The 27,982-nt window shown below is 40.2% G+C and overlaps 1 protein-coding gene across 6 annotated transcripts; it reads right to left on the reverse strand.

The window, feature by feature from the left end:
* On the reverse strand, positions 1-27,977 carry Paip1 (poly(A) binding protein interacting protein 1). 6 transcript variants are annotated; one of them, XM_040728863.1, is made up of 11 exons: positions 27,873-27,977; positions 25,969-26,135; positions 18,439-18,624; positions 15,270-15,382; positions 11,091-11,202; positions 9,556-9,681; positions 7,861-7,967; positions 6,823-6,940; positions 5,836-5,890; positions 2,159-2,252; positions 1-1,172 (listed from the first exon to the last, which is right to left on the reverse strand). In XM_040728863.1, exons 1-11 carry the CDS (start codon positions 27,880-27,882, stop codon positions 1,079-1,081), a joined length of 1,182 nt encoding a protein of 393 aa, XP_040584797.1. In that variant the 5' UTR covers positions 27,883-27,977; the 3' UTR covers positions 1-1,078. The 6 variants fall into 6 exon arrangements, with proteins under 6 accessions (XP_040584797.1, XP_040584798.1, XP_040584795.1 ...); XM_040728864.1 differs by having other exon boundaries at positions 27,876-27,957; XM_040728861.1 differs by lacking the exon at positions 27,873-27,977 and adding an exon at positions 27,491-27,678.
* Positions 27,978-27,982: the final 5 nt, after the last annotated feature.

The following is a 27,982-nucleotide window of genomic DNA, read 5'->3' on the forward strand; positions in this document are numbered from 1 at the left end:
TTAGGAGAACAAAACTAAGTTTTATTTTCAAATTCTAATTTTAATACAGACTGAACAAACAAGCAGAAAAGTGAGAAAACTGTGTAAGCAGACACAGATGTACCAAATGTAAAACAATGAGTTATTAACACAACTATTTACATGCATATTTACAAGCAACCCTTTTATATTTTAGTTAGTTGGAAAAAGATTTGACATTAGATAAAAACATTAAACAGGGCTGAGGTGGTACGTTATAGTAAAAGTATTAGAAAAGTGGTATATCAATTATAAAGCAGATGAAAACTTGAATGACAAATACCTAGTAAAATTCTCTAGTAAAAAGTCAATGCAACCCATGCTATGAAATACAAATGAGAACACCATATAAAGAAAGCAGAATAATGCTGTAGGATGGAGGGTGATGAAATTAGTCAGGTGAAACAGAGCAAATGATTCTTGAATTGGAATAAATACACAATGAAGTCTTGACTCCTTAGCTGGTGTTCTAAGCCCCACCCAACCCTCAATGAATGAGTAAAAGCCCTTGATATCAAATAGCATCTACACATGTTGTTTGTATTCTCCAAGACTTTGGTGCTAAAGATTTTCATGATTGTGATTAGTATTTGAAACTCAATTTATAGAGAAACAAATGTTAAACTAAAATTAAAAGCTATAATAGTCATATCTAAAAAAGAATGCTACATTTTTGCAGTAATATGTATTTCCAGGCTAAGACTTTTAACCTCAAGAAAAAGATGTTGAACGATAAGCATCTAATCAGCTAGCAAAATCTTCAACATTTCATTTATTTCAAAATCGATTTTATTGCAGCCAAAACAGTAGAATTAACTGTACATAATAAAACTATTATATATATATACACATTTTAAGTTACAGGGAATAAAGTTTATTTTGGCAGGTAGTGTTAAAACAAAATTAAAGTTGCATACATTAGTAACATAACTCAACATCCTTAATTTGGTATAAGTTTGACACAGTTTCTTGCTTTCCTGTGTTCTGCTAAATCACCATACCTAAACTAAAAAAAAAAAAAAAACAAAAAAAAACAAACCGATAGCCTCAAAATTTAACTTTACTGTTTTCTCTTACGCTCTGATTCCAAACAAAACTTTTCATAAGCTTCTTCAATCTCTGGGTCCATCTCATCATCAATATCATCCAAGTATCTGCAAAAGAAGCCAAAAATGACTCATGGAACTTTTCAATCCACTGTTTTTCAAATGTGGAAATGTCTGGAGATGTTAAGCTGCACTTTCCTAGACTGAATTCTGTTACATTTTTAGATATGTGCACCTAAAAATGAATAAAAGGCTTGACATATATAAGTTCATACCTTATTAATAAACACTTTAACTAGAACATGATTTCAGAAATGACATTTGCCTATGATTTTTTAAATTCCACTCAAAAAGTCTTATCCTTTCGGTAGTTATGTCTAACTAACATTAAAACTTATTTCTGCAAGGCTCTTCTCATAATGGCATAGATCTGAATGAAACCAGACAGTGTAACAGGAAACTACTTCTGAGATTATGTAATCTAGATGCCCTGTGTTCCAAGTTCCATCAGTTTAAAATGATACAAAGCATTGCAGCATGATGGTGCACTCTTGTTATCACAATGCTCATAGAACAGCTTTGTGAAGTCCGTTTTCTGCATTCACCTTTACATGGGAGAATCTAGCAATCATCAGGCTTATGAAAAAAGAAGCATTTCTGCCAGCTGAGTTGTCTTCCTGGCCTGAATGCCATTCCTTTATCACCTTTTTCTCATTTAGTTATACTCAAAACTTGGTCACAAAAGCTTCATAAAGAAAATGAATAATAAGGGATGGGGGTGGGGGATGGTTCATCGTAAAGCAGTTGCTATGGAGCAGGATAACTGAGTTTAGCTCCCCAGTATGCATGTAAAAAGCTGGGTATGGTGGCTAGTGACTATAATCCCAGATCTGGGGAGGCAGGGACAGGGCACATTCCCATAGGTCAGCCAACCTAAGTGAAAGCAGTTAGCTCCAGCCAGGGCTAGCAAGAGACCCTGACTCAGAATAATGTGGACAGTAACTAAAGGAGACACCTGACACCAGCCTCTGGCCCTCACATGCATGCACACAACACAGGTGCACAAAACACATCAATAATGAAAAAGAACTTACGGGTCACCAGCCCCGGATAAATCTGTTCCATTTTCTTCATAATCTGGAAAAAACTCCTCTCTTTCAAGTAACTCCTGATACTTCTCTTGGTAATCTATGACAGGGAAAAAAATGTGCAGACAATCCTATGAAATGAGCAATTTTTGCCCCTACAACCTCTTTAAGAAGGACTTTAAGAAGACCAATGTTTAAACAGAAAAAATTACATACTATGCTTTCATAAAATGTATATTCTATTCGGCTTGCTCTTGTTTCCTTGCATGCTCACAAACGTATACACACTATCGTTTTAAATGTAAATATATTCCACAGTTGGTTACTGAGGATTGAACCTCAGGTCTCCCGTATACCATGGCAAATACTCTACAGCTGATAACCCTGAAATCTCCTTTTTGTTTGCTTACAAAGGGTTTCTGTATCTCTTGGAACTCCCTATGTAGACCAGGTGGGCCTCGAACTCAGAGATATTCCATCCTTCACCTCCCAAATGCTGGGGTAAAAGGCATGTGCCACCACACCAGGCTCTTTTTACATGTTTGGGGTATGTGTGTGTTGTGTGTGTTTGTGTGTGTTTTGAGATAGGGTCTCTTTGCTCTTTTTACAGGTTTGGGGTGTGTGTGTTGTGTGTGCATGTTTTGATACAGGGTCTCTTTTTGTGGCCCTTGCTGCTGTGGAATTCCCTATACCAACCAGGCTAGCCTTGAACCTAACAGAGATTCTCCTGCCTCTACCTCCAAACACTGGGATCAAAGCTGTGGGCCATCATGCCTGGCTTAGATTATCTTGAACCAGGATCTTACTAAGTTACCCAGGTCTGTGTTGTAAGCTTCCTGACTCCAGAGTAGCTAGGATGACAAGCTACACCACAGCAAGCTAATCTTCATTCTTATGTGGAAAAGTTATTCTATTTCTGGGTTAGGGCCAAGTTTTTCTAAGACTGTCTTTATAAAACTCTAATATAACATCAGAGGTTGGTGCCATTCCCATTTTGACAGGTTAGAGAAAATTTAAGCATAACAATTCCCTGCTCTAAGTATTTGACGTAAGATATTCTTCTAAATGTATCAGTGCACACCAACAGGGAACTCCAGATCATGCATATACACTACAGCTTGGAGGCTCACAGAGGGTGCTGGCTTCAGTCATCAAGGGGCTTGGCATTTAAAAACACACAGAACATTCAAAAGCAAGGCCCTGGGTCTGTGTAGAAGAGGAAGATAGAACTCATGCTCTATATACCTATCTCTCATCCTTCATAAACATCTAAGGGTCGACATCTTAAAAGGTTGAACCTGGAAAAGCAAATAAAACACCTCAGTGGCAAACAAAGGTTGATTATACGTTTAAGTATGGAATGAGGTCAGGCACTCTGGAGAAACCATTTACCCAGAGTTTGTAACAACAGATTTGGCCCTGAATTTCTATTCTCCACATAAAAAAAAAGTCCCATGAAGAAAACAAAACAAAAAGAACCAAAACCATCCAACCATTTCCAAGTTAGTGATATGCCTGTGGCTTCTGGAAAAAGCAAATCTAAAACTATTTTGGGTAGAGGTTCCTAAAACTCAAGGGACAAGAGGTTTTTAACCAAGAAAAACAAAAGGTTAAAATCACTACCACATTCACACTGAAGCAGGGAATAATTCAAATGATTAAGGAAAACACAATGTGTGGAGACAGCAAAGACGACAAGCTGAGTAATCGTTATCAAAAGAACATCTGGGAAAAGGCCAATGGAGAGTTCTTGTGCAATTTTTACTTTTCTGTAATTCTGAAGTAATTCCTGATAAATGTTTAAGATAGATAAAAATGAGCTTGCAATAAAAATTTCTTGGGCTAGAGAGATGGCTCAGTGGTTAATAGCACTGGTTGCTTTTCCAGAGGTCCTGTGTTCAATTCCCAGCACCCACATGGTAGCTCACAGTCATCTATAATAGGATTTGATGCCCTCTTCAGGCATGTAGGTATGCATGCAGAGCACCCATACATAAACTACAAATAAAATAAAAAAAATATTGACACCAAAATAATCTTTTAAGATTAAGGTACGTCTTACCAGAAATAGCATGATTTATTAAGAATAGTTAAGAATGGGCTATTGGGGGGCAGGGGAGCTTAAGAGCACTGACTGCTCTTCCAGAGGTCCTGAGTTCAATTCCCAGTAACCACATGGTGGCTTACATGGCCCTCTTCTGGCATGTAGGCAGAACACTATATATGTAATAAATAAATAAATCTTAAAAAAAAGGGCTCTTGGTGTATTAGGACAAATACACAAAGAATTCACATGAATGGATAGTATTCAGCATACCATAGGTAGCTTATTATATCTAACAGGAAGAATAAGTTAACATCTGCTGCTGAGACAATTCAGTGAAAAAATATTTTTACCTACTATATTCTCTATGTAAAAGTTAGGTAGATAAAAGGCTTAAATAGGAAAACCAGCAAAGTATGATTTTTAGAAGAAAATAAAATGTAATTAAGTAAAAACACAAATAAGACTGATAAATTAAAACTCAAAGCATGTATATGAAAACACATTATAAACAAAAAGGAAATACAGTCACGTACTACAAAGGAATAAAACCCTTAACTGACCAAGATCATCTTTTTATAGACTTTGTAAAGAGCTACAAATCAGTAAGACAAATGACCCAACAGAAATATGGGAAAAAAACAGGCAATTTTCAAAGGAAAACAAAACAAAACTAAATTTAAAACACAAAGGCTAACACACAGGAAGAAACTCAGTATATTACTCATGAAAATAACTAGAGAGAATTTCTTACAGTTAGGATGACAGATATTATGTCTATTAAGTGTTGTCTAGAATGAAAAACCAAAGTCATCTAAGCTCAGGTGGGAAAACTAAATGGAATGATCATTGTTGGAAAGCAATCTAGCAACACTGGCTTAGAGAAGCTAAAGATGCTTACTCTATAACTTAGTTCTACTTCCTCATCCAAGAGAGACTCTTGTGTCAGAACAACATTACAATTTTGTTGTTCAGAGGAAAAGACTGGGTAAACCTGTTACAGCTGGCTGTAGTTTGTACTAAATTGGAAGACTTTCTTCTTAGTATACAGTCCCACCTGTCACAATTACTGACATTTTTCTATAAATAACCCTTTACTGGAAGGTATGCAGAGGTTTGGATTCTAACTGGCTCCTAAAAAAAGGTACTAATGCAATCTGTAATTCTTAGTAACTGTAATAACATAAGCTGCTGACTGTGCAGTCCACTAGACTCACCTTTGCCTTCTATTCTAAGCATCTGAAAATGTAAGATGAAAACAAACACTAAGAAGCACAAAATAAAAATGGCAACACTCAATTGAGGGAGGAAATCTCTGACTGGCAATGTGACGAATTACTTGGAGTGGTCCCAAGTAATCAATTTAAATACAACATATGACAAATTGTAACCCTACAATTTTATAATATATGAAATCCTCCAGTTGGTGGTGGCACATGCCTTTATTCCCAGCACTCAGGAGGCAGAGGCAGGTGGATCTCTGTGAATTCGAGGCCACCCTGGTCAACAGAGTGAGTTCCAGGACAGCCAGGACTACAAAGAGAAGAAAAACTCAAACACCCCCCAACACCACATACTTTGTACTGTCATTTTACATAATTTACTACTTAAAACAATGGGGGAAAGTGAGACAACATACCTGGGTCAGCTGCAGTGAAAGGAATACCCTCAGATGTATAAAATGTTGGTTCATTCTAGGATGAATCAAAATGATAAAAGTAGCTATTCATTTAAAAGTACATTATAGTAGTATGGCTGAGATCAACCACCTGCAGTTAATATTGTACACAAATAAGCAACCCCAACTTCCTAACGGCCTCTCCAGTTTCCTGGCAATGCATTCGGCCTTTAGGCTTCTATTTGGTCATCTTACCCCCTGTAGTTGTGGGCCCTGCTGTCTAGTGTTTGATGCATCCCTGGATGAACTGTGATTTAATGCTGACTTAGCTTTTAGTTTTGTTTTATTACCCTGACAGTTTTAAGGCCGTTACAAGACTGGGGTTGAGCATTCCTCTGTAGCTGTTTTGCATTTGGTGACACCAGACGCTGTCCTGGTCTTTTTTACTTTACTACATGCACAGAACATCTGAGACGTAGGAATTTATTTACAATGCTGACTCAAACCCAAGCGTCATCACTTTTTCTTGACAATGGATGATCTTGATTTAGTCTCCTTTTCACTAATTGGCACTGGATTATGAGAACAGCATTATGTAACTCAAGCAATTTCCAAAACTGAATTCACAACATGGTAGTCTGAACAAGAAGAGCCCCCCATAGGCTCATATGTATGAATACTTGGTCTGTAGCTGGTGAACTCTTTGGGAAGGATTGGGAGGTATGACCTTGCTAGAGGAAGTTTGCCACTGGGGGCAGGATGCACAGTTTCAAAAAACTTTTATGTCATTCCCAGTGTGCTCTGCCTTCTGTTTGTGCATCGAGACACGAGCGCCCAGTTGTTCCTACCTATGCCTGTGCTCCACCCACAGACTCTAAACTTCTGTAAATGCAGGCCCAATTAGATGCTTGCTTTTATAAGTTGCCTTGGTCATTGTGTTTTATCACAGCTATGAAGAAGTACTAAGACAAAGCATTAAGTGAAACTTAAAATATAAACACAGCATACCATAAAGTAGTTAGGGTCATTTTCAGGGGTAGCTTCTCTGTACGTTGAAGTTGCATGGACCCTGCCCCAGTTACTTGATCGAAGTTCTACAAGCTTCAAGAGCATCTGTTTTACATCTCTACAGACAAAAATTAGAAACAAATTAATATGCATCCACTACCCAAGTGCTGTCAGGCTCCAAAGTATTTCCAGTGAGACTCCATTTATTCAATTTAACACAGACACCCAATGCTTTAAATTTCTAGACACTTTCAATGACACAATTCACTGTATTATTTTTACTTTAAAAAAAAGGCTTGATGAGTTCCAGGACAGCCTCCAAAGCTACACAGAAACTGTCTCAAAAACAAAAAAAAACAAAAAAAAAAAACTCCCACAAACTTGAAACTTGGTTTAGTGGCACGTGCCTTTAATTCTAGCACTTGGAGGCAGAAGCAGGCAGATCTCCATGAGTTTGAGTCCAGCCTGGTCAATAGTGAGTTAAAAGACAGCCAGAGCTACAGTGAGGCCTTGTCTTAAAAAAAAAACAAAAACAAAAAAAACTTGAAATCTGTTCTACTTAACTCTTACTATATTTACAGTCATCAATTAGATTGGTCTCTTACATTTCTTATGGTAGAGTTCACTACACAAACAGGTCCATGTTGAAAGTCTAAATCATTTCCTTTCTCAATAGACTCATCATATCTTACCACAAAGAAAAATTTAAGATTTTAACTTTAAGTATAGCTGCACAAAACTTAGTAGTAAGTCATAGGCAAACTACTAGATTGATCCATAATCTTTTTTATTTTTTGTTTTTTTTCGAGACAGGGTTTCTCTGTGGCTTTGGAGGCTGTCCTGGAACTCGCTCTGTAGACCAGGCTGGTCTCGAACTCACAGAGATCCACCTGCCTCTGCCTCCCGAGTGCTGGGATTAAAGGCGTGCGCCACCAATGCCCGGCTGATCCATAATCTTAATTACTTGAAGCATACAAACTTAAAAACCGGAAAGAAAAAAAAATTAGAAGCCGGAGATATACTGGCTTCTTTTCCTACCTGCTGCAGTTTGCATCTAGGACAACATTTTCAATTCTCTGAATTACTTCTTCCATATCAGTTTTCCCCTTTTCCTTCCAAGTATCTTCTAAAACTGACCCTGTCAACTAAAAGCACAGATGTCAGTAAAATCAGGAATGCAATAGAGGAGAGATTTTAAAAAGATATTGGCAAAAGCTAGAACTTTTATTTTTTCAAGACAAGGGTTTCTCTGTGTAAACAGCCGTGGCTGTCCTAGAACTCACTCTGCAAACCAGGCTGGCCTTGAACTCAGAGATCCACCTGCCTCTCAAGTGCTGGAACAAAAGGCGTATGCCACCACTGCCCAGCTCTAGAACTTTCTTTTTTAAACAAGATGAATTAAATGGTTACATATTTCGAAATTCTCTGCCTACTATTTATATTCAGAGACTTCCATACCATCTCTGCTTTTGACTAATTAGAAAATAAAGCTATATGGTTTCATGTTCATAATTATGTTATAGTCCCTATATGACTAAAATTGGCTATTAAACTTTAACAAATGTCTCTTTAAAAAATAATCAACAGCCAGATGTGGTACACACCTTTCATCCCAGCACCTGGGAGACAGAGGCAGGTGAATCTCTGTGAGTTTGAGGCCAGCCTGGTCTACAGAGCTAGTTCCAGAACAGTCAGATCTCTAAGAAAATTATTAAAGGGAAGGAGAGCTAGCTCATCCCATAAAGGTATTAATTGTGCAAATATGATGTTAGTTCGACCCCCTTAAAAAAAAAACTGATGTGACAGTACACACCTTTAATCCCAGAGTTCCTACAGAGGGGTGGGAAGTAAAAGCAGGAGAATCACTGCTCACCAGCCAGATTACCTGAGTATGAAGGCCAGCTACATAAACAAGAGACCTTGCCTCAAAAAAGTGGCAAGTGAGAGTCAACTCCCAAAAGTCATATGCTTTGCCCATGGATGTGTGCCTCTGTGTACAAACACACACACACACACACACACACACACACACACACACACACACACTGTAAAATGTTTAAAAAACAGAAATTAAGGATATGAACAGGCCATTCACAAAAATGGCTAATAAGCATAAAGGAATGCTTAAATTGACTACTGATCAGGTAACTTCAAATTATAGTGAGGATATTTTTTATTCACCATGATGAAAACAAATGCAAACTGATGGAGAAAGGTATACTCATTCATTACCAGAAAGAGTATACTGTAGCTCAGCAAACTTGGATATTGTCTGTTAATATAAAATACTTATGTTCAATGATCCTCTGAATCTGTTAAAAAATTTAATCTTCAAAAGTATCTAAAGAGATAATGAAAGACTACCCGCAGTGCTAAAATAGCCAAATGTTCATTAAAATAACTATATCTGAACACAATAGGATACTAAGAAGTTAGTAAATACAGAGCTAAATTCTCTTTGAAATGATTAAGAATTTTCATTTGGGAGCCAAAAATAAAAATCAAAAACCTAAAACAGACTCAGAACTTTTCTGTAAGGGCACACAAGCATAGAAAGAAAATGGAATTTACAAATGGGTTAGGATGAAAGATTTCCAACAACCAGAGTTCAATTCCCAGAATCCACATGGTAGAAAAAGAAAACCCCTCAAGTTGACTTTTGACTACATGTGTACACTAGAAATTATCAAAATTGTAATTAATACTGTAAAAAATTTTTAAAGAAAAACCAACCTTTAGCAATTTTACTGCACAAATTAAGTTGTCATCCATAGGATTGGAGAACAGAGCATTTAGCAGTTCCCGAAGGCCAACCTGAAGAATATCTGCTCTTGTAACCTGCCCATTTGTTCCTTTGATCTTTAGGAGAAAAAACAGTAAGATGACTAAAAGCAACAATTCTCAAATGTGATACAGATATATAAATAGCCTATAAAGAAGTTGCAAAACTAAGTATCTCAAATATAAAAACAATAGTAACACACACTGCAGTAACTTCAATTACAATTGTTCTCTATATAAATAAGACATTTAATAAAACTGTATAGATTACAGGTAAAATTTAATTCTTTGTTTTTTTAAATATTTATTTATCATGTATATAGTTTTCTGTTTGCATATATGCCCGCATGCCAGAAGAGGACACCGGATCTCATTACAGATGGCTGTGAGCCACCATGTAGTTGCTGGGGGTTGAACTCAGGAACTTTGGTAGATCAATCAGAGCTCTTAACCTCCGAGCCATCTCTCCAGGCCAAAATTTAATTCTTATTTATCACACATAACACCATAGAAATATAAGTTCACTTCGAATACTGCTGTTTCACTAAACATGCTGTAATTTAAGTTATCACTTAAAAAGTGGTATTGAAATGCTTTTTTGTTTTGTTTTCTTTTGTGTGTATGGGATGGCTGGGTGGTGGTGGCAGCAGCAGTGCACACCTTTAATCCCAGCACCCAGGAGGTAGACGCCAGCCTGGTCTACAGAGCAAGTTCCAGGACAGCCAAGGTTACACAGAGAAACCCTTCTCAAAAACAAAGCAAAGAAAAACAAAACAAAAAGACTGGAAAAGGAATACACATTAAGACTTAAAAAAAAAAGTCATCCTTTTATGGTTCGAATAATGTGGCACTGAGGCTTGGTATGATGGCTCAGGCTTATAACCCCAGCACATGGGAGACTAAGCAGGAGGAAAGTTAAAAGTGTGATGCCAGCCTGGTTGACAGAGTTAGCTTCCTAAGATCATAAGGGTTTTAAAAAGTTTAGTGATGGCCGGGCGGTGGTGGTGCACGCCTTTAATCCCAGCACTCGGGAGGCGGAAGCAGGCGGATCTCTGTGAGTTCGAGGCCAGCCTGGTCTACAAAGTGAGTTCCAGGACAGCCTCCGAAGCTACAGAGAAACCCTGTCTCGAAAAAACCAAAAAAAAAAAAAAAAAAGTTTAGTGATGGTTTTGCAACATCCTGCTCATGAGTAGAACAGATGCTATCAATGTTCCATTCAAATACAATTAGGTATAAAAAGATTTGCCTTCTCTCTTACTCCTCTTCATTTTGCTTAATACTGACAGGATTACACTAAGCAACCTGAGCTAGCCTAAAACTCAAGATCCTTCAAAGTGCTGGGATTGAAGGCAGTTATCACCTGGTAGAGTTCATTGCACTAATTTTCCCATTTTATTTCTGATGTTGCAAAAGTATGTGAACAAAAATTCCTCCCTGGAAGGATTTTACATGTTCAAGCCTTGAGTACTAATAAAAAGTGCTCTCACCTCCAGGTTAAGATACAGTTCTCCCAGAAACAGAACAAAGGCATGAAATCGTTTTCGAGTCACTTCATCTCCTTTTGCAGCTTGGTCTTTAACTTCATATTCTGTCCGGCACCTAATAAAGATGCATCTTTTACCATCTCACACTGCTTTGTCTTTTCAACGGTAAAATGAGATAGCCATTTGTCAGTCTAGTTACCAACAGCAATAAAGGCTAGCACAATGACTGTCTTGTCCTCTTCAAAGAATGCAGTTTTAAGATATTGACAGGAATAAGTAGAATAAAACAATCAGATCAAATTGTTATATTGGCAATATAGATTTCACAAGGTTCAGAACATGCTAGTACTAAAACAGGAAAAATGACATCACGCCTTATAGGTATTTTTTGCTAAGGAAACACTACTTTTATCTCTCTAAAAGTGTTTTTTTTCCCTTTCTTGTAGAGAATGCAATGTGTTTATCCAGTTACACTGAAGGGGTGGAGGGAGAAAAGGAAGGCTTCAGTCTTTGTTTGGAGATTGGCTCTGGGGCCTTGTGTGCATGAGTCAAGACAACAACGAGCTATATTCCCAACCCTTTTTGCATTTTTAGATGGGTTTTGTTGAGTTGTCCAGGCTGGCTTGCACTCACTGTGTCACTTAGCCAAGCCCAACAGCCCTCTTGCTCTGCCCTCCCAGGGTCCGGGATTAAATTTTTGAACCAGCACACCCAACTAAACTTTTCACTCTTATGTTTCCCAGCATATATTATCAGAGATTATACATAGGGTAAAAATGAACAGAACCTCACCAGTTGAAACCACAAAGTCCAAAGCATTTAATCTGTCTATTTTCAATGGAGACCCCAAAGGTGTCAAATAACTCATTTTTCCCTAACACAGATAATGAACAAAAAACTTGGAGTTTATACTCACAGTTCCAAGGCATCTAAACTAATCCTAACTGTCTACCACAGAATGCAGAGGGCAATTATGGTTAGCCACTATTATTATAATGGATTCTTTTTTTAAGGTTTTCATTATTTTCTTTTTGTGAATAAAGTAGTAGGAAATGTCTGGGAAAGTAATTTGTTTTTTAAAATTGATGTTGGCAGTTCTCTTACAGAGAGAGAGAGAGAGAGAGAGAGAGAGAGAGAGAGAGAGAGAGAGAGAGAGAGAGAGAGAGAGAAGAGGGGGCTGGAAAGATCGCTCATCAGTTAATATGTTTTGGACTGAATGGTTTCCATATAGCCAGCTTATGACAATTTTCTTTAAATGAAGAAATCCTCTCTTGCCCAAACATTTACCGGTTGGTGTGAAATGACCATAGGTTTGTATGCAGCCCAATTCTAATTATCACACGTTATACCCTAATGAGTACCATCTTCTGAGTCAAACCTAGCAAGATAGGATACCTTCTCAAGCATATTAAAGGAATTCTCACCAGAAGAAATGTATGGAAAGGACACTGGTTAAGATAATAGAAGTGCTAATTAATGGCAACTCAGCTATCCAAACCTTTTCCTATTTTCTTTTTGTTGTAATTTTGTAGTTTAGTTTCGATAAAACAGACTTTTTCTTTTCTAAATTTCTAAGGTGATACGATGTAAGACACAAGTATGTGCCCAAGTAAATCCTTACCCCCCATACATGCATAATTATCCAGGTGAAAGACTCTAAATCCTCTAAAGCTAACTATTTTCAATTATCGAAAGAACCTGTGTTTATTTCACAAAGGTGAAAACAAAGACCCGATAACCCCCATGCCACTGCAACTTCATCTTGTCTTTTTCAAAGTACATACATACGTACGTACGTGCTTTTAAGGGTAGAATTGTGCTGTTTCCCACTCACAGTGTTGACAGTATTACAGTACCACAGACGTTCACACAGTGGAAAGTCAAGGAAAACTCGTACAATGAGAAACTTACTATGGTGGTCTTTCGGTCATCATGTGCTGCTTGTAATCTGCTTTCTCTGTCCAGACACTACAGTGCCCACTAGACCTTTTCTTACTCATTCCTAGAGATCTCTTTACTAATGCATACAAGAACATTGCTATGTATAAATTTCTAATTTTTACTTCACATAAATTTGACTTCCCCCAAATGTAATTTATATATAACTAAATTTTCCAAGTTTATGGCCAATGTTTTGCTCAAAATAGCTTTGACAACCCAAGATATGTTTGCTTTTTAAATATTTTCCTATTTGCCTCCCTTCAGTCTGATGTGCTTGGTATTTAATCTGGTACAGGACAGGAACCCATCTCTCCTTTTACTTTTTCTCTGAATGGTTATCCACTTGAGCTGCTAGCACAATTAATCTTTTACATGTGCATTTGAAGTACCACCTTTATCAATGGCTTAACTTTTTAAATTTTTTGAAATTAAAATATAAGTACATCATTTGTTTCACCCCTTCTCTCTAGCCTCTTAATTTTTTTTTTTTTTTTTTTTTTTGGTTTTTCGAGACAAGGTTTCTCTGTGGCTTTGGAGGCTGTCCTGGAACTCACTCTGTAGGCCAGGCTGGCCTCGAACTCACAGAGATCCGCCTGCCTCTGCTTCCCAAGTGCTGGGATTAAAGGCGTGCACCACCAACGCTCGGCTAGCCTCTTAATTTTGAGTTGTTGTTGGTGTGGTGTGTGTGTACCCTGCTTAGTCCCTTTGATGTTACTTGGATACATATGATTTCAGGGATGACCACTTGGTATTGGATAACCAATGGGCTCCTCCCTAGGTGTGCTGGACAGTTTTATGTCAACTTAACACAAGCTAGAACTAGCTGAAAGGAGGCAACCTCAACTGAAAAATACCTCCACAGATCCAGCTGTAAGGCACGTTCTTAACTAGTGATTGATGTAGGAAGGCCCAGTGGTGGCATCGCTGGGCTGGTGGGCCTGGGGTCTACAAGAAAGCAGGCTGGGCAAGCCATGGGAGCAAGTCAGCAGGCAGGACTCCTCCATGGCCTCTGCATCAACTCCTGCCTCCAGGTTCCTGCCCTGCTAGAGTTCCTGTCCTGACTTCCTTTGAACAGTGATATAGAAGCATGAGCCAAACACATGCTCTCCTCTCCACGATACCTCGTTCTTCCCCACTCCCAGCACTCCTCCTTGCCTGCAGTTCTTTGTCCAGGGCTGGGAGCCTCTGAGGTTTCTTCTGGGTTAGCTGGGTTCTATGTGTAGAATCTTTACTCAGAAATATCTTGTAACCATTAATTTTTGGGGTGTGTGTCTGTGCACACATATGGAGGCATGTGCAGTGGAAACTGAACTCAGAGGTTTGCACTGTAGTCCCGAAGTATATCTCAAGCTCTCCATTAGAAGTATGTTCAAAGAATTAGCAGACAAGTGATAATGAACTTATTAAACATGAAAATAATCTTATTGCTAAAGGCCCCTCAAATGGTGAGAATGAAAAAAAATTAGTTTTAATTTTTTGAGGAAGGATCTCACTCTGTAACCCAGGCTGAAGTGGAATTTAGTATGTATCCCAGGCTAGCTCTGAACTTGAAGCACTCCTGTCTCATGAGTGAGCTACTACACTTACTTTAAGAAAATTAAAGTTTTCCCTAGTAGTTCATGAATCAATGCCAACTATTAAATATGTAATAAATACCTACAACATTTGTGCAATCTAAGCACTTTTTTTTGGTTTTGTTTTTCGAGACAGGGTTTCTCTGTGGCTTTGGAGGCTGTCCTGGAACTGGCTCTGTAGACCAGGCTGGCCTCAAACTCACAGAGATCCGCCTGCCTCTGCCTCCCTAGTGCTGGGATCAAAGGCGTGTGCCACCAACACCCGGCTCTAAGCATTAATTCTACACAGTAAAAAGGCGTACAGCAAAGTTTTCTGCTCTTGTGAAATCTATCTAAACTAGATAAAAATTTTAAAGCTCTTAAAATAGCTATTACATAGCAATTACAAGGACAAGAACAAGTGATAGATGGAACATAATGAAAAGTCCAGATTTAAAAAAGTTTAAGAATGTAGAGTGATGTGAGTGGTATTTCAAATCAGGAAAGGCATTCCTAAATCTAAAGGCAAAAGCTATTATAGGAAAAACTGACATATTTGACTATAAGGTTTAAATATTTTGGAAATCATACTGGTCTGCCTATATTCCCCTGCAACTCTATATCAAAATGTCTTTAGAAAACATCAATGGTCAAATTCTATTATCTGTAATTTTATATTCACACTGACCTTTGAAGTAGCAATTGGCGGAAGTTGCCACTCTGTGGGCTAATTGTCAGATGATGGGACAGGTAATTACACAGGCGAGCTCCCATGTAAGAGAAATTTGGGATAGACGTGGCCTTTTAAAAAGAAAAGTTTTGTATGACACAAATACATTATCATCAACGCAAAACACTTAGCAATATTTTATGGAGGAAAACCATTTTGGCTACCAAAATTAGCTATATAGTATATGTTAAAAGACTTTTGTTAGGCATAAGGAAATGAATCCTTTTACCTATCCTTACACTAAGAACCACAGTATGAAGAAAACTGTAAAGCGACTTCTCCGATTCCTCATTTACCAGAAACAATTAGAAAATGCCTCTTGATGTTTACTTATTTTTGCAGAAAATACAGATGTGTACATAGCTGCTTGGTAACAATTATGAATGACAAGAATAGCTGGCAAACTATTGATTAATGTTGCTTCTCAGGGTAAGACACACACACACTTTGGGATTTAGCAGTCCACAACAAGACACCCAAGTATTCTGCTTTGTGACCTTAGCTACTACTAAAACCTCCCTAACTTCAGTTTGACATACAAAAAGGTGATTAACAGTACCTTGCATGAAGATCCCAAAACACTAAGAATAAAAAGAAAATCAAAGCAACTACTTAAAAATAAACAATTAAAAAGTAAAAATACAGTGAGGAAATACTACATCTTGAAGAGCATGTAATGAGCAGTGTTTGCTCTGCTACACTCAGGATACTATGAAAACAGCACTTAAGAAATCTGACTGCAACTGCAGATTTCAGAGAACAGCAGAGGACACAGTTTAGCACCTCATGGTAGACAGGAAAACACACGGAGTGGTTAATAAGTCTGACTAAGGTCACAGAGATCACCAAACCACCACAGATTCTAGCCCCTTCTGGATCATTTTACTTCAACAGATGAGTTCATTTCTCTGCTCAGGTGTGTATGAAATGTGCAGAGGAGTGACACTTTCAACCACTGGGCTATAGTAATCATTTAGAGTATTAGCATTATCAGAAACATAGCAAATGCTTTATAATTTTATTTCTAGGTTATTTTTTTGCTCACATTTGATTCATTTCATAAAGAAAAAAAAACACCAATTTCTCCTTATACCATATATGCTTAAACCCAAACTTCTGCTTTTTCCATTATTCCTGAAGGATTTTAGCTTCTGTAGCTGGGATTTTTCAGTTTAAACACAATTTTCTACTTGTTTCCCCACATCGGAAAATGAGATTTTAGCTACTACTTGCTTTACCTCAATCTTATCTCCAATTCTTTCCACCTACAATATGATCTTTTTTTCTTCTTTTCTGAAACAGGATATATTCTTCTTTTATTGAACTTTCTATGAGAATGCCCCACACCCGAGTTAGAGGGAAATAATTCAAGGTCCACTGGGAATGCAAAACTTAGCAGTTTTAGACTATCAGCCTTTTTTCTTTGCTCTTATGTAGCAGAATTAAGTTATACACTTGATGATTAAGACAACCTTGCTAACCTTAATACTGAAGGATGACATCTCTCATAGAAGCTGGAGAAATGCCTGTGGGTTCTATCTTTGTAATGTATGTTCTTCTGTACATGTTAATAACTCTTTTGGGTATGGCAAAAAAGGAACCCTCTCAAACTTAAAATTGTCCTGAAGACAATTTTAAAACAGTAAAGTTTTGGGGAAATTGATCCTTGGCTCTATTGGCTTATCTTTTGTAATATATTTATTAATTTAAATTTTAAGGCAGGGTCTTAAACTTACTATGTAGCCAAGGATAGTCTTGAATTTCTAATCCCCCAAATGCTGATATATACTATTACATCTGGCCATTTTATTCTTTCTTAAGTTGATATAATTTACAAAAACAAAATTAAAAACCAAAGACCTCAGTAAATTTTTCTTATGAAGCAAAAAGAAGGGAGGATTAGAGGCGTGTAAGAAATATTTGTCATTTGCTCTGCTACACTCAGGATACTGATGGGAAGCGGCCCTTTATTGGGGAAAAGAAAAGGTGTATCTTTGCTGAACTTGGAGCTTTAGTTGGTCTTTTTAACTGTGTTTCAAATGACCCACCTAAACAGTGAAAGCCACTACATAGAGCACTGACTGGCTGTACAAAGTAGCTTTGCACTGTTCCCTGGAATTCTAAAGCCAATGGTAAAATAGTGCTGTTGATGAGGTTTTATAATTAAAACTATTAAAGATTTGTGAAGCATCAAAACAAATTTTTTTTGGGAAAAGACAGCATATACAGTTTGATGTGACAATGAAAGTTGAATGTTCTATGACACAGAAATATCAACTGGCAAGTCTTTTAAGGACTTATGATAGCAATATTTAAGCCCTAAGAGTAGAGTAGGCACGGTCAAATCCTACAGCCTAAAGGGCTGAGGTAGAATTACCATTAGTTCAAGGTCAGTCTGGCTAGATATTGAGTTCCAGGCTAGTCTGAAATACAGAGTGAAACCTTCTCAAAAGCATATGAGCAAATACATGAAGACAAGAAATGTTAGAACTTAATACTGGACTATTTTGCAGGGTTAGGGGTTAGGGTTAGGGTTAAACTTATTTGTGTCTATCTATCTCAGTGCTAGGGACTAAACTCAGGGCCTCACATTCGCCTGGCCAATACTCTGCCACTGAACTCAATCCTCACTCAACAACCACTTTGGCTTTTAGGAGAATTCATTTGTAAGGCAAGAAATTTCTCTCCCAGTTGTTTTTCTCACCTTCTCCAATAATCGTACAAAATTAAACAGAGGGAAAAAAGTCTGTAACTGTTTTGTAAATATTAGTTTCAGATGCAACAAAATGGAGATATGTGTGATTCTCGTGTAGATTTCTTCATCAGAGCCTAAACCCCCTTCTGTACTACTGTTTGTGTGTACAGAGCCCTGGCTAAGCCATCACCTCTGCTTCTACAGAGCTGTGGCCATGTGGGTCAACTGAAAGTTCAGCCTGGCTCTAGCCTTGATCTCAACAACAGGGTTTTTCTCCAAGACATACATAAAAAGCTCCTGTTAACCACAGTGCACCAACAGGTACAGATGGAACCGACAGGACCGTGGCCTCCTTCAAATATAGTTATCACCTATGGGCTCTAAGGAGACAGACCAACAGGTTAAGTCACCTCCTGCTACAAGCCTACCTACCTGCTGGTAGATGAGCTCCACAAGTTCTTTCAAAGCATCGTCTGTTGTGACCCATCCATTCAGTGTTTCTGCAAACTGTTCAATTTCTGTTTCAAAACTGCCAGGCTGCTCTGTGAGATGATTCAGGAAATCCTGAACATATTCTGATAGAGTGGGATAATCCTCACAACCATCCTCATAGGATTCCTTATAGTTCAAAATGAAAACAAAACAAATGAAAACAGAATAAAACAATTCATATAACAAAACAAGCATGCAGCGGCTTTAAGTTGGTGTGTTTCTAGCAATGATTTTTATTTAGGGATCTCACATAACTTTAAAGAGCATAACAAAATGTAAGTGCACTCAGCTAGCTATTCCTCTTCCTTGCCTACTTGATGTGTTTTAACAGAAGGGACACCATTAAGACAGAGAATTGTCTTTTTAATCCCTACCAGACTTATATTATGGCAAAGAAATAAAGTTTAAAGTAACTTCACTACAATAAACAATATAAAAAATGTAGTTACAGATGAAATAAGGCCTAGTTACTAATTTTTGCATTAAAGGGGTCTGGAATGATGGCTCAGCAGTTAAGAACACTGGTTGCTCTTTCAGGACCCGGGCTCAATTCCCAGTACCCTCATGGTAGCTCACAACTGTAACTCTAGATTCAGGGCTTAACACCTCACGCAGGCATACATGCTGGCAGAACATCAGTGAACATAAAATTAAAAATTAAAAAAAAAAACTATAGGGAAAGGATAGCTCAAGCATATAGAAACCAGAATTGCCAGCTCAGAACATTCACTATATTCTATTCTACCCGAGTAGACTATTCTGTATACCCTTGTAGATGTTTGGCAACATCTGTATTGAAGAGAAAGAAAGAAAAAAACCATCTGGATATTAGCAATAGTTTTAAGATCCTTCTTGCTCTCATTACATGGAATACTACCCAAAGCATGCTAAAGTTTATATCTGTTATGTTCAAATACATACACTGCTTGATGAGATTTATCCTTCTCCAAATAAATTCAAATTAGAAATCATATGAAAAACTAATGAGCAAAATAGAGAAGCAACTTATGAAGAGCTTTAAGTTCTAGAGTCAGTGAATTAACCACACACACACACACACACACACACACACACACACACACACACACACACACACATGCAGTTTTTTCCTGTGATGGAGATCTTTTTTCTGTAAGACTGTCTTGTATCCTTTCAAGGCACATACCAGTAATCCCAGCACTGAACACTGAGGTTGATGGTCAGCAGTTCATGCTGAGTGCCTACTAAGTGCCAAACTGTGCAAGTACTGAGAGTACTTCCACAAATAAAGCAGACAAAGTTCTCTTCTCATAATTCCATGATGCAAGGTACATTCAGATGTTGAAACAACTATGGAAGCAAGGCCAGAGACTTGAAGGTTAATATCTGGGGCTATGTGGACTAAAGCTTAGTGGCTAGCACACTTGTTTCTCTTGCAGAGGATGTGGGTTTGGTTCCCATCACCCACATGGTGGCTCACAACCACCTGTTAACTTCTGTTCTATGGGATCCAATGCCTTCTTCTGACCTGTGCAGGGATGCACATGGTCCACACACATTACTTGCAGGTAAAACATTCATATACATAAAACAAATAAATCTAAAAAACAAAAGAATTTAAGTAGGAGTTAACATCTGAACTGACAGAAAATGCAAAACAAACAAAATCATTCCTTTCCACCCCTCAAAAAGCCGTGGGAAGATATCCTATGCCCTAGGTAGATGCAGCACGCTGGTTCTAAAGAGGGACCTAAACCTTTGAGGAAACAAGTATAGCTAAAACAGAGACTGAGGAAGGGACGGTGGCCGTTAAGAGTCAGTTAGGGAGACAGATCATGTATGATGGGGGTGCACACTAAGGAGGCTAATTCTAAATGCAGTGCTGGGGACAAGGAGGTTTATACAAGGAAGAACTGCACACAACTTGAGTAACTTGTATAGGGTCACAAAGCTAATGGGCTTTCATATAACCATTTAAGAAAACAAGATACACACACGCACACACATATTTATATACTTATATATTTACATATATAGAAATATGTGTTGTGTGTGCAATATATAATTCATTGTAGATATAGATGTCCATCCTTCCAGAAATAGTCCCAAGATAATTCCTTAGATAAAAAAGGATACGTAAGCCCACCCCCCCCTTTTTTAAAGAAAGGGACTTATTAGTACAGACCTAACATTTCTGCAAAGGCAAACAATTGACAACACATCTAGAGTGACAAAATGTTCTTATTACAAACATTGCCACTTTAAGTACCTATGTGTGTGAATTTAAGAATTAAAAAGGTTTTGGTATACATGGCTAGTTTTATAGACTTAAAGAATCCTAACTTATTAATGACAAGGAGAATTCTGAAGGTATCAATCAGGTGAAGCCACAAATTTCCTACCAAATGTCATTCATTTACTGTGGCAAAAATGTAGTTTAGAATGTCCAATGTCAGCTTTATATAGTCAACAAACCCTCAAAATAGACCTCAAGTCTCGTAACAGCAGAGCTACTCTGGGAAGCAGGAGAAAGACTCAGCGGTTAAGAGCGATGGCTGCTCTTCTGGAGGACCTGGGTTCAATTCCCAGCACCCACATGGCAGCTCACAAATGCCTGCAACTCCAGTTCCAGGGGTCTGATACCCTTACACTGCCATGCACACAGGCAAAACACCAAAGCCCATTAAAAAATAATAATAATCCAAGCTGCTCTGAATAGAGAACAGGAGAGCCCTCAGGCCCACCATCTTCACGGAATTCTGAACAGAGAGGCAGCACACCATGCTTGAGTCAAAATCTGCACCACTTCCCCAGCATCAGATTTTTTTTTCAAAGAAGTCATAGAATTCTATAGCAAGAGATTATGAGGGACCACTAATTTAAAAATACACCTTTCAGGAAGGTATTTACTATGGGCTGTTAGGAGAACCTAATTGCAGTCAGTGGGGGGAAGGAACCTGACCAGACAATTGTGAAAGGATTAAGACTGCTGGGCTGATCCTTGAAAAGTATGGAGAAGTGAGTCAACACACCAAGTTTCTGCCATAACCTTGTTAGAAAAAAAGATCTAAAAAAGGTAATTGTTTTACACTTGAGATCCTCATGAAGAGCTAAAAGAAGTGGAGACACAAAGCCTAGAGCTCAAAAAAAGGGGATAATAAAATGGAGAAACAGAACCCGAGGGACTGTGACCCGAGGAAAAGGAGGATGATGGGGAAACAGGAACTCAGAAACCAAGGGAGAGCTAACGAGTGAGGAAAACTGACGCTCAGTGTCAAATTCATAGGTTAAAATCAGAAACAATGATGGTTGCACAGCCTTGGAAATAGAGATTATACACAAAGATAATTTAACAAAATTAGTAATATTAAGTATGTAGTTCTAAGAGGTAACTTTGACATCTACCACAGAACATAGCATGCTGGAACTTTTTGTGTGTGTGTTTTTTTCTTGTTTTTTAGTTTTTTATTTTAACACTGTGTTCAAGGCCTAGGAGACAGTTTAAGAAGATTACATATTTAAAAATCAGAGATCATTTACAGTTATAAAAATAATATCAATGTATCCAGGGGGATCAAACTGCAAAGATTTGCATTTGGTGAACATTAAGTAGTACCAATGATGATAAATTTTTACTACTGAAAACAAATGAGGAAAAAGGCAGTAGTAACTTGAAGATTCTTTTAGGGAAAAAAGCTTTTTGGTGGTGACACACAAACATTTTTACCTCTTAAGAAACGCTTTATGAGTTCCTATATAGAACTTTTTACTGGTAAGTAAACTATGATTAAGTATAATAGCTGTATTAGTTTGAGAAGCAACCAGGAACAGATGGATACTGTAACTTGCTAAGACAGCATGAAAGGAGGAAATTCTAGCATCTGGACTAGAGGGAGGACTGGAGACAAAGAGCACAGGGTTTGGAAGGAACTAAGAAGGCAATGAAAAACTACCACAGGTTGGTTTCTGTGTGTGTACACATGTGCATATGTCTGTGGGTGACAACTTTTGGGAATTGGTTCTCTCCATGTGGGTCCCAGGAATCATCTGCTTAGCAGCAAGTACCTTTACCTTCCTGGGCCATTTCACTGACCCAATAATGTATAAAAGAGCAGATTCAAGGTATTGTGGAAACAGGAGGACCACTACTAGAAAGAGCTCTAGAGAGACAGTTTTCTTCACTTTGTACAACATGATCAGTACCTGACCATCAGTAAGTATTTAACTATTTGTGAAGTGAGTGAACCTAGCTAACTTTGGATCATGGCTATTATCAGGAAAAGTTTCCCTCATAGGAGCTTATCTGAAGAGTTGGGACAAATGAGGACTGTATCCTGTACTAAATGGACTGAAAAACATTTACCTGAACTACAAGTAAATATTAGTGTGACTAAGGTTGAGAAAATACTGAGGCAAGGTAGCAAGCCCAAGTATCCATAAAATCCAAGAGAATTACCACAAAGAAAGCTAGCCAGGGAAAAAACTTAATTATGCTGTCATTATGCATCAACCAGTTTTGCTTTTAGAATTCTAGTCCACGATGGCTACTTCTTATGATCTGAATAGAAACCAGTAAATATAAACTTTATAATATCATACTTAAATGCTGGCAACTAACTAAAACAATCTTTGAAATAAAAGGTCAAATATCAAGGGCCAAAGAAGCTTCTAGTTCATCATTTGTTTTGGTACACTGAACAGAGAAGTTGATATACTAACAGATACCAAAGAATTCCTACAAGAAAAAACTGATTCTAAGTGGTGGTGGTGGAGTAGAGAAGATGGCTCAGTGGTTAACAGCACGTACCACTGGGTTGGAGGAATGGCTCAGTGGTGAAGAGTATTGCCTATTCTTCCAGAGGACCCAGGTTCAATTCCAAACATCCACACAAAGGGTCAACTGTTACCTGTAACACCAGTTCCAAAGGACCCAACAACTTCACACAGCCATTCAAGCAGACCAAACACCAAAGCACATAAAAACAAATCACTCAAAAGAGAAAGAAAGAAGAAAGGGCATGCACCAACTCCTACAGAAGACCCTGTTCCTTTCCTAGCATGTACATGGGCCACTCACAACTGTCTTGTGAATGCAGTTCCAAAGCGATCTGGCCTCTGGCCTGCTCAGACAAACGCACTCACCTGCACACACCCAGAGAGGGAACGGACACTAATAATTAAAGGGCCATTCGAACTGTATTCAGGACTTTGGGGGGGGGGGGACGGACGGACAACAACAACCCATTTCTCCCATCATAAAATAGTCCATGACAACAGGAAGAATAATCAAAGGGGTAACTGTTTTTGGCTGCTAAAAAAAGTAAACATTCTTTTAATTTTTCCTTTCACAGTTTATTTTTATGTATATTGGTGTTTTTGCCTGCATGTATATCTCTGTGAGGACACCATATCCCCTGGAACTGGAGTTATAGTTGTGAGCTTCCATGTGGGTGCTGGGAGTTGAACCCTCGTCCTCTAGAAGAACAGCCAGTGCACTTAACCCCTACGCCATCTCCTCACCCCCCAAAGTATTCTTAAGAGTTGAATTATTCAACTACTCACAGCTCTTCAATGCTTTCTTTCCTCTCTGAGCCAAATACAACTTTCTGGCAAGCTACTCTTAATTTTTATTTTTCATTAACAATGGCTCTTTCTGCCATAGTCATACTTCCTCCTGGCTAGTCCCAGAGCATTTTTCTAACAGATACATGAAATTTCTATTTCCACAAAGTGCAGATTCTCCATGTGTCAAACAAAAGAGAACCAAATACAGATTACAGAAGACATGCAATCATTAATTCGAAGAAAAACAGAAACTGAAACCATAACTAGCTATAGCATACCTATCAGGATGGCTAAACAGAAAATGCCACGTGCTGACTAGGCAGGACAGCAAGTAGACACCAAACACTAAATGAAGAATGTATAGTGGGATGATCTCTTTACAGAAGATAGCTATTTCTACTAAGGTTGGCTTTTATATACCAAGCAGAAATAAAGGCGCATATGTAAATCAGGACATGGACAGGGACAACAATCTTATTCCCAATAGCTCCCAAGCAGAAGCTATCCGTTGATCAATGGACAAATGGAGCCTTGATACAGTCAAGTGATGTGAATAAATTACCTTAAATTATATGTTACAATATGAATATAGATGTAGTTAGAGCATCAATCTAGTCTATTGACCTTCACTTATGTAAGCTTTGAAAAACGACTCTCTAACATGCCAGCACAAGAGAGGCTGTGAGGCAGGAGGGTATCAAGTTCAAGGACAATTAGAATACATTTCAAAACTATCTAAAACAAAGCCAAAACAAAACAGAGCCCCAGTGGCTACATCTGGGCACAAGGGATAATTCCAAGGGGATAAACAGGGCTTAGAGGATGTGGACACTTTCCTCTTTGGCTGTGATGCTAGTTGTCAGAGTGTTAACTGTGAGCTGAGTTCATACTGTGCTATCATTCAACAAACTAAGAGTGAGGCCTCATGCTAAGGTGTATCAGTCATCTTTTCAATTCACCACTATTATTCCTTCCCCTTTCCTAAAGTTAATCTCTATCCATTGACTCATTTGGGTTTTAACAAGCACAGCAAATTTCTTCCTATATATTCCAACCATGTTTTGTGCTTCCCACTACTAAGAAAACATTAAAATTTGCTACAACACTGATAGAGATAAGAAGGCGTGACAAGTTCTTTATACCTATGTATACTTATGTATACACGCCACTAAAGCTGCTTACATACAATGCATGATGAAGCAATTCCAGACTTGGGAGGCTGAAGCAGGAAGACTGTGATGCTTGCCTCAAAATCCAAACAAGCCCTGCGTTGGTGGTGCATGCCTTTAATCCCAGCACTAGGGAGGCAGAGGCAGGCAGATCTCCGAGTTCAAGGCCAGCCTGGTCTACAGAGCCAGTTCCAGGACAGCCTCCAAAACAATACAGAGAAACCCTGTCTCGAAAAACCAAAAAGAAAAAAAGAAAAATACAAAAAAAAAAAAGCCAATCACCAAAAACTTTCAACATAATGGATGAATTCCTCTAGAAATAGAGCCCTGATGTGCATTTCTCAACATTCATGGAACTACGTATTTGCATAAAAATGGCTACTTACTCCAAGGCCACCAAAGAATATTCTGCAATCTGGCTAAAATCAAATTAAAGGAAGCTTTCCTGGCTACTCACTGTCCATAGAGTTCAGAAGTAGATTTTAGTTTCACAAATTGAAGATACCCTTGACATTTTTTTGCTAAGTACTAGGAACACAACCGTGAAACAAGCAGATAAGAATTCCTCGTCTCACAAGCTGACACTCAACACCTGGAATAGAACTACAAATTATATTCCGGAATCATGACTTACTTCAATGAATGGCTATTTCTGTGTGCAGTACAGAAAGCAGCCAGCATACTCTAGTGAAAAGACTAGCCACATTACTCCTAATAGTACTAACACAGAGTTGTAGGAGAAAAAAAATGTACTCACGGTATAATTAGAATAACCTGATGGGTAAAATTCGGGGGCGTTCGCAGACAGCTTTGACATTAGCACAGGAGCCACAACCACCTGGGGCTTAGCCATTGCTGACTCCAAGTTCTGCTGTGGGATTTTATCCTGTGAACTAGGTGGAGCTCTCTGGGGCCTCGTTTGTTCTGGGAAAAAAAAAAAAGGGAGTGCTAGATGTATTCATTCCTTTGTATAAAACGACTTAACTACATACTGAGAAACGTCTGAGAACTTCCGGATTTTAGGAGTTATATACAAAACGTAGGATGGTTAACAGTCATACAAAGACCTTGCAAAAAGGAACAATAGCCTTGCTAGCTCACCAGTGCACATACCTGCCTCCAAAACGAACGTTCGAGGGCTTTTCCCACCCCTTCCCTTTCTCTCTAGGAGTTGGGTTAAGCAGTGGATGCTCGCCTGGGGCCCGGGTTCATCACCGGGAGGGAGGCGATTTTGACTTCCTCCCGGGACGCCAGACCTCGCACCGGGCCCCGGCCCCTCCCCCAGCCGGAGCGCACAAAGGATTCCAGCCACCACCTCCTTCCAAACCCAGTTCCTACCCCGTGCCGAGCGGGCCCCTCGGGGAAGGCTTTCGGGGAACCGGGGGGCGGGTTCGGCGCGCCGGGGTTCGGCGTGCGCGAAGGGCCGCGGGGAAAGGCTGGCCCAGGAGCACCGGGGCCCCTCGAGCTGCTCAGTACCTGGGAGCGCCCCAGGCCGGGGAGGCCGCGCGGAGCCGGCGGGGGCCTCGCTCTGGGCCCCTGGCGGCGGGGCGGTCCTGGGCTGGCGCAGCGGCGGCGGCTGCAGGAAGCCCGGGGCTTTGGGCTGCGGCGGCGGCTGGTGCCGCGACCGCTCCGCAGGCCCCGCTCCGTTCGGGAACCCGCCGCCCTCAGGCCCGCCCCCTCCGCGGCCCAGGCCCCGGCTCCGGCCCCGACCAGCACCTGGAGCCCGATCGAAACTGTCCGACATGCTCCCGCTCTCCAACCGAGGCCGCCGCCGCTCCGAAAGGGACGCGCGGGAGGCGCCGCGGGCCGCCCTGTCACCGCCGCGCCTCACTCAGGCCTCATGGAGGAGGAGGAGGAGGCCGGCGGGCGCTGCTCGGTCCTCCGCGCTCGGGGCCCCCGCCGACGCGCCGCAGCACAGCGCCCGCCTCCCCGGCTGCCTTCGGCTGGCGGACGCCCTCGCTTAAGCCCCCGCTTCCCCCGCCCCCTCGCTCGCCCTCCCTCCTTCCCTCCCTCCCGCGACGCAGCCGGGCCGAGGCGGGTCACAGCGGCCCCCCGCGGCCCGGAGGCCCCGGGCTCGGCTGCCCTCCCGCCATCGGCTGACGACGTCTGCTCGCGTCCGCCGATGGCGGGAGGGCGGCCTCGCCTCCCCACCCCGGCCGCTCGGACGAGCGGGGTGGGGGCGGGGTCGGGGGTCCCGGCCAGCCGGCGGCCCCGCAGACAGTCGCGTTCCGCGTCTCGGCTCTCGGGGTCGGGCTGAGGGGGAAGCGGGGGACGCTTACCCGGCGACTCCGACCTCCTCGCTAGTTCTCTGGAGAAAAAGTGCGAGACTGACGGTTGGTGGCAGGAAAATAATCCGGGGGAAGGGGGCGTGGGCGCCGCGCCAGGGTTCGCCGACGCGCACCCCGGTGGGCGCGCAGGTGTGTTCAGGGATAGCGCTCCGGCCGAGCTACGAGACCGGGAGGCGAAGGGGGCCCGGGGCTCAGTCCTGCCGTCCCCTCCCATCTGCTCTGTTGGCAGCCAGGGAGGGAAGTGCAAACAGAATCCAAATCCAACCCGCCTTCCAGCTCCCACCGAGTGTCATCTCACGAGGTCACGTCTACCAAGCCTCCACTGCTGCTTCCCTTCTCCCTCGCCCTTCCAGAAAGTTTTTAGAAAACGCACCACCTTCCATTGCACGTCACCTTCGCTCCTCATGCATCTTCCGTCAGCTCGGTCCAGTTAGAAAAAACCAAAAAAACACAACGGGAGCAGATTTTGCTAGCCACTTTAAG

This window comes from Mesocricetus auratus, unplaced genomic scaffold (assembly GCF_017639785.1).
Source record: "Mesocricetus auratus isolate SY011 unplaced genomic scaffold, BCM_Maur_2.0 Super-Scaffold_100020, whole genome shotgun sequence".
Classification (NCBI taxonomy): domain Eukaryota; kingdom Metazoa; phylum Chordata; class Mammalia; order Rodentia; family Cricetidae; genus Mesocricetus; species Mesocricetus auratus.